This window comes from Neolamprologus multifasciatus, chromosome 1, assembly GCF_963576455.1.
Source record: "Neolamprologus multifasciatus chromosome 1, fNeoMul1.2, whole genome shotgun sequence".
NCBI lineage: Eukaryota > Metazoa > Chordata > Actinopteri > Cichliformes > Cichlidae > Neolamprologus > Neolamprologus multifasciatus.
The window spans coordinates 29,850,381-29,857,166 of record NC_140439.1 but is presented as its reverse complement, the minus strand read 5'-3'; the positions used below and the strand labels follow the sequence as shown (position 1 = coordinate 29,857,166).

At 42.2% G+C, this 6,786-nt stretch overlaps 1 protein-coding gene across 1 annotated transcript; it reads right to left on the bottom strand.

Moving 5' to 3' along the window:
- Positions 1-6,237, bottom strand: LOC146526032 (ribonuclease P protein subunit p25-like protein). Its single transcript, XM_085157193.1, has one exon. It carries the CDS (start codon positions 4,337-4,339, stop codon positions 3,509-3,511), a length of 831 nt encoding a protein of 276 aa, XP_085013319.1. The 5' UTR covers positions 4,340-6,237; the 3' UTR covers positions 1-3,508.
- Between the last annotated feature and the right edge of the window lie 549 nt (positions 6,238-6,786).

Here is a 6,786-nt window from a genome sequence, read left to right as displayed (position 1 = left end):
AAAAAAAATCAGTTTAAATACATTTAAATACACCAAGCCTTCATCTTCAGTCGCAGCTTTTGAAAAAATGTTGAAGACGTCTTGGTCTTCAAACTTCTTTTGCCCTGGATTCTGGCAGCCCTGTAGTCAGTGTTCATTATCTGCTCTTACAGCTTTGACTTCAGCACAGCAATTACATCCTCAGCTGCACTGATTAATCCAACATGGAGGCATTTCACAAAATGGTTTTGAAAAGACATTTCCAGACACTTACCAGGGAGTAGCTGTGGCACAGCTTGTTTATGCAGATAGACCACAGCCAGTCAATTGGCAATAAGATGTTTTCAATGACTGCTTAAGTGTTCTCTTAACCTCTAGTGTACACTGTGCAGAAAACAATAGACTGTCTGGAAAATGATTAATTTAATCTGCTTTAGCCCTGACATATAGTTGAGGTGCCTGATGTCATGTTTGGGTAATGTATGTTTCTCTATTGTTCAACATATTCCCTCTATGGCCATTCATTAATATGTCTCCAGCGCTCTCTGGTTAACTGCTTAACCTTCCATTCTTTCCTAGCAATCACACAATCAATCACTGGCCCATTACTTGACAAGGCAGACAAAGAGAGTGTATGAGTGAGAAAAACCTTTTGGCCTGTCTCAACAAGCAAGAGGAATGTCGACTTCAGAGGGCTAACACAAGCAGAAAACATAGGCCCAGTAAATATTCAATTTAAAGGATTCCCAGATAAGGCGAGTTGAAAAATTGAGGCAGCACCCATTCTTCTAGATAAGAGAAGACGGAGCCATCTGGAGGCTGGGAGATAGCGAACTCCCACGCCATCCCAGAGACCTCACTCTCATCTGCTGCAGCGGCAGAGAAGGGGAAAAAAATGGAGTGCCAACACTTTCATTATGTTAACTTCAAAATGAATTTATTCACATTCAGTGCATGTAGTCATTGGCTTTGGCAAAAAGGAGGTTACTGTTGTGTCCACCATAACAGAAAACTGTAATCAGCCTTAAAATAATGCTTTCCTTTGAAGTATGCAGTAAGTATTTAATGAATTGTTCACAGAAAAACATTCTGACCTTCAGAAAAAACGAGAATGCAATATATATATATAACAATATATATGTATGCGGTGCGTGTGGATCCGTGTATGATGTGTGTGTGTGGGGCGCATTAACTAAACGAACAGAATTTAAGCCTAGGCCTGTATTTCCTCCAAATTCACCTTGACTGCATGCTTGAAAACCACCAGCTAAACATTACTGGCAAAACAGACTCTCAGCTTGTGAATAACCTTGTCCACATTCCTGTAATGCACTTTGTTGACTCCTTCACCATACTATTTCATGCCAGCCTCATTGGATTTAGCGCTGGGATGATGCTTTTGTCAGGATGTTTTATCTGTTCTCTCAGTCAGGTACGCTTTGCCATTATCCCTAATTACCCCCACTGCATTTCACACTTGGCCCAGAATTCTTAGTGCTTAATAACAGATGCGGGTCGATTTGAAATGTACTTATAGTGGCATTATCTGTTCAACCTGGATCGTAGACTGACTGTCCCATAGGCTCTTGGATGAAAGCTGTTAACTCTGTGATAACAATGACCTGGAATGATAACCTTCCTGCAGTCTTGAGGACACACAGTTTGCTACATATGTCCTGTATTGCAGTCACAGCATTTTGTATTCAACCTTGGATGCTCTGCTGTGCTCTGATTCATTTAATGGGATCGAGAGGGAGGTTAATCACTATGTCCGTCATAGACTGTTAAAGTGCTGTATGACTGCTATATGAAATACTAGCATTTTTCTTTCTTTGTCCAGTGAGTTCGAAAGCAAAAGCCTTTTTTTCTCTCCTCTTTTAACATCCACTAACAATGCCCCCCTCCAATTAGGAGTCACTTTGATTAATCTACTTTAGGGGGTCGACATTTGCATTTGCAGATTTTCATTAAGATCGGCATTAAGACAAGGTTCCACTTATCTAAGTTATTATGCGTGGAACATATGGGTGATTAAATGGAAAAGGTCTTAAGTATTTGGATTGATTAATTCACCGGAAGGTTTATTTTGTTTGTGTTGCTCAGAACAACTTTTAAAGAAATTTTTAATCGATAAAATTCATTACATATGCCCTCAGTTGTTGTTTTTTCCTACTGCTGTGGAGTCTGCAGAGGGTAGAATTTTGATCCAAGCACCAAAAGCGTCTGCAGCATCAAGTTAAGCTTCTGCAATTACTTAGAGGTACTGCTTTTGCAACTAAAATGGTATCTAAATGGCGTGAAAATGCAGCGAGGCAATGCATAAAAAAATGGAAAAAGTATACAGCCATTTTATTTGCTTTTCTGTCAACTCCAAGTGCATAGCGTTACTTTGAAAGCTTAGCTCCTTTTATACCATATTTTATAGCATGTTATTTTGCTTATGAAATGTAAGAATATACCCGAAGAGCTAGACTACAATTGATATAGTGGGTGGCTAGGCCTATAGGCTGAAACAGGAAGGAGAGCAGCTAGTTGGTTTCATTTAATATTTTGCAGGAACAGTGTAGTGTGAAGCTCTGTCAAACCTAGTTTTAATCCTTTTCTCCACTGTGTTGTGTGATGTTATATTGCTATCTTAATGATAATCTGTGCCTGTATTTCTGCCCTAGGCATTTCTGTCAGGCTGGGTTGGTTTAGGACTGCGCCTTATCAACAGCTTTGTCATTAAATCAGCTTTTTCTACAGACAAATTTCACTGCTGTTATTCTTATCAAAAGAACAGCGCACTGTGATTTTCTGTTCAATCGCAGCTTTGCAAATTCAATGATGTTTGAGTAAGAAAGATGAAATACAAATGAAAAATCCCACTGAAAAAAAGCGTTTATTTAATTTTGTTTTCATGAGAGTTAATACTCAGACAAATAAAATGTGTATGCTGTGCATTTGTCATGTCACCAGTGGCTTTGGTTGCGCGCGCGCGTGTGTGTGTGTGTGTGTGTGTGTGTGTGTGTGCACATGTGCGTTTGCGTACGTGTGTGTGTCTACTCGGATCTACGTTTATATTCCGAAAGGTTAAATTTAAAAGCATGGGGAAAATGGTTGCCGAGATGACTGTAGCATAAGGCAAACAAATGATTTTATCCACAGGTTGTTAATAGTTTACTGAAAGCAGTAACCTAGAACCTATGAAATTCATGGCTTTTGTTAGTGTGAAATAGGATGTAATATTTTTTTTCTAGATGTCATATATTAGCATGGTAGCACACATCATCAAAGTTTTCTGGATGTGAGAGACCATGTTGGACGTACCACAAAAGACGTCCTGTAAATGCTGTATGTCCAGAGGCAGCCTGTTAGGTCCCAGTCAAACTGACCTCTGGAGGATGGAATTGGTAGTCAGTTCTTCTGAGAAAGCACTGTTCTGTCTGAGTGGATGTTCTGATTGTCTCAGCATTGTGCTTGAGTGGAGTGCAGTGCCAAATGAACGCCTCTGATTCAATCCTCTCCACTGTGACACCAGTTGGGCCAGTCAGTGAGGAGGAAGGACTGAGGCTCCTTCCCCTAAACACACTCTCTTACAGTCAGGGAAACTGGTGTATGGCAAAGGTCCAAGGGATCTCTTGGATGCTGTTGCAGGTTCGGTACCCTCTCTTTCTTCCCACAATGCACTGAGAGTCTCTGGAGGCTGGTAGCCTGGTTCCTGGGGATCCAGAGGATCTTTGGAAAGAAGGATGCTGATGGAGGGCACAGTCCTGTGCACTGTCATCTCAGATGTCCCTCCTTCAGTACTCTCCCACACTTCTTTTACAACCTTATACCGGAGTTTGGTCAGCTGGTGCAAGCAGCCCACTTTTCGTTTCATGATCTCGGCACAGGTGATGGTCTTTGTGACGGCACGACCTGACCCGGTAAAAACCACTTGTCTGAGCCCACCGCCACTCACATTTACCCCACTTACTCCCTTCTCTCCTTGCATCCGTGCCATGGCAAATCCCATTAAATTGCGAATCTTGCTTCCTTCCTTAACGCGCATCTCCAACACCCCAGAAGCTAGCCCTGGGAAGGGACAGGGACTGTCCTCCTCAGTTCGGCACACTTTTTTGAATCCTTCTTGCCCTAATTTGAGTGCAGGAGGAGGGACTGGGAGTGGTGCTGGTTTCACTGGCCTAGAAACATTATTAACCCCACCTGGCTGTCCAGCATTGTTATAGGCTTGGCTTTGATAAACAGGGCACATGCTTGAAGTTACCCCATTCTCCATTTGGATTGGTCTGTTCAACTCCAGTCCTGGGTGGGGCTTCACGCCATCTCTGCTCAGGTACTGGTTCTGGCCGGTGACCACTCCACACGCCGTGAACATTTGTGCAGTCCTCAGTGATCCACCGTAATGTTAGTCCAGGCACACACTTTTCCCACAGCTTAACATAATTTTCTTATGCATGTGGCACTTCTCTTTCTCTCTCCAGTGAACAGCTGTAAAGTTTCAAGACTTCATATTACCTCCTCCTCAAGAGCGCTATCAAAAAATTATTTAATGCTCTCCAAGACAGAGCTGCAGAAACAAGATAAATGTGTTGCTGGTAAATTAAGAGCAGTGCTGGGACCTTAAAGATGTTCTTTAAAGAGCATCTAAATTTCATACCACAGACTGTTTGGAAAGTGCTCTGAAGATGAATAAAAAATCAATATATAAAGCTAAGTTATCCACTTTCTTTAATTTGTAAGTATTTTATACGGTGGGTTATTTTCTTCTTGAATAGCAGTAAAAAATAAAATAGAGTTCTCTGTTGATTCTTCAGCAAAACTTTTCTAAAGAGAACCTGAAAGCTCAAATTAGGACTCCACCTTTTCTTTAGCGATCCAATCCAGCGCTGTTGATTTTGATGTGCTGGTCGTGTCACGTTCAACTCAAAATTGACATCTGGGGATGTCCATCTCTTAAGTTCCACGTCCTGATTTGGACCTCTGGATGTTTTACTCCAGCTTGAGTAGGTCTGTGTCTCCTCTCCGTGTTCTCATTTTGACATCCACTGTAGATGAGGCCAGGGTTACACAGATGTGTGCAACTGGGGTGTCGTCCCTAGAGTTCTGTCTTGTCTTCAGTGATGCTCTGGAAAGTGTGTTCTGTTCCCCACAAAGAGACATAAGGGACAGAAGCTGCCTCACAAATGCTCACAGGAGGAGTGTCTGTGTGGCTGAGGGGGAGCATGAGGGAAAGGGGAGACAGCCCTCTTAAAGGCACAGGTCTTTTCATCTTTTAGACGAACACCCTCCCCTCCACAACTGAAGCCTGCCATCTGAGGAAAAAGAGAAGGGAGACGGCTACTGTGTCCCTTTAAAACCTAGAATGCAGATCCCCGGCAACTTTGTCAATCTCTTTAGAGGACGTTCCAGTGTTCAATGTACATGACTGATTAAACCTGAGTTCTGAAATAGAGACTCAGTCAACCTTTAAAAATGCATTTTCAGCTTCGAAACAATGAATTAAATTAGCTCTGTTATAATTGAAAACATCCTTCAAAGAGCTACTGAAAGTCAGCAGCATTAAATTGCACTGTACTTAGCCTTTATCCTATTAGATGTTTGTGACCATTACTATTTACATAATGCACCATTAATGGCTTCATTGCCGAGGCAATCAGGTCGTGCGGTAAGAATGCCTGTCTCTTAACGCATGGATTGTTATATTGTCGCAACCCTGGATAATCCTTGCGATCAAGGACACAAAGATCGCAAAATGCATAGAAGCATGACTTTTATCTTCAGACTGCTGTATTGATGATAACTGTCTTCATTACTCTCTACTATATGTCGAGGTGAGGTGATGGACCCGACAGGTGAGGAAATAAGCATCTTAATGGGCTTTTTATCACCAGTGGAGGGCGCTGGCCTGCTCGCTTCCACTAAGTCAAGCCCAGACATCTGTAGTATAGCCCTGTTCAGCCCAGTCTACCGGTCGACAGGTGGATTTGTTTTCGTGTGTGACTGACAGATGAAAAAATAGGTGAAGACAGCCCACTGAGGCTGAACCTATGAGGCAGAGAGAGAGCCAGACAAGTCCTAACTACTTTCAGCTCAGTGTATTCCATGGTGCACAGTAGTACACAGGCAGTATAAACTCACTGCGATTCACACAGGCTTTATGGTGAGGCTAATTCACAATGGCATGTGTATTATATTAGATCCCTATGGTAATCAAGGAAAAAATAAGGAACACCCAACCCCCACCCCCTCACCACCACCACCACACCCCCCAATCCAACTTCAAAGTATCTTCTATTACATGGATATGAATCGTCACTGAAGTATCAATAGTTTGATTGTATCCATGGAATTAGATTATTGACTTTTAAAAAAATCCCATAAGGTGGTAGAGCTGTTTATCTTTGTAACCATTCCAGACAATGCAGGAGGCACGGTAGCAAATATTTTTCTTGCCTTTTTTGTAACCTAACAAGAAAAAAAAAGATGGGAGAGAGGGAAGACAGAGGGAGGAGGGAGGGTCTGTAGCGCTCACCACCAAAGTGATCATTCTGTTGTTTGGGAGAAATTACCCTCATCAGTCATACAGAGATGCACAGCTGCCTAAGGGGATCTGGTAATGTTACTGCATAATAAACTGTGTTTGTGTGTGCGCGCACATGTCCATGTTCAGTGAAAATGAGACGAGGCGCGAAAGAAATGCAAGAGGGCATGGGGTAAAAGAAGTCTGATTTAACCACAGAGAGGTTAAAATTAATGATAAAAGCCGCTCTATAATCATCCCTCCTTACTACACATTGTTGGCATATCATTTATTGCTTCTCA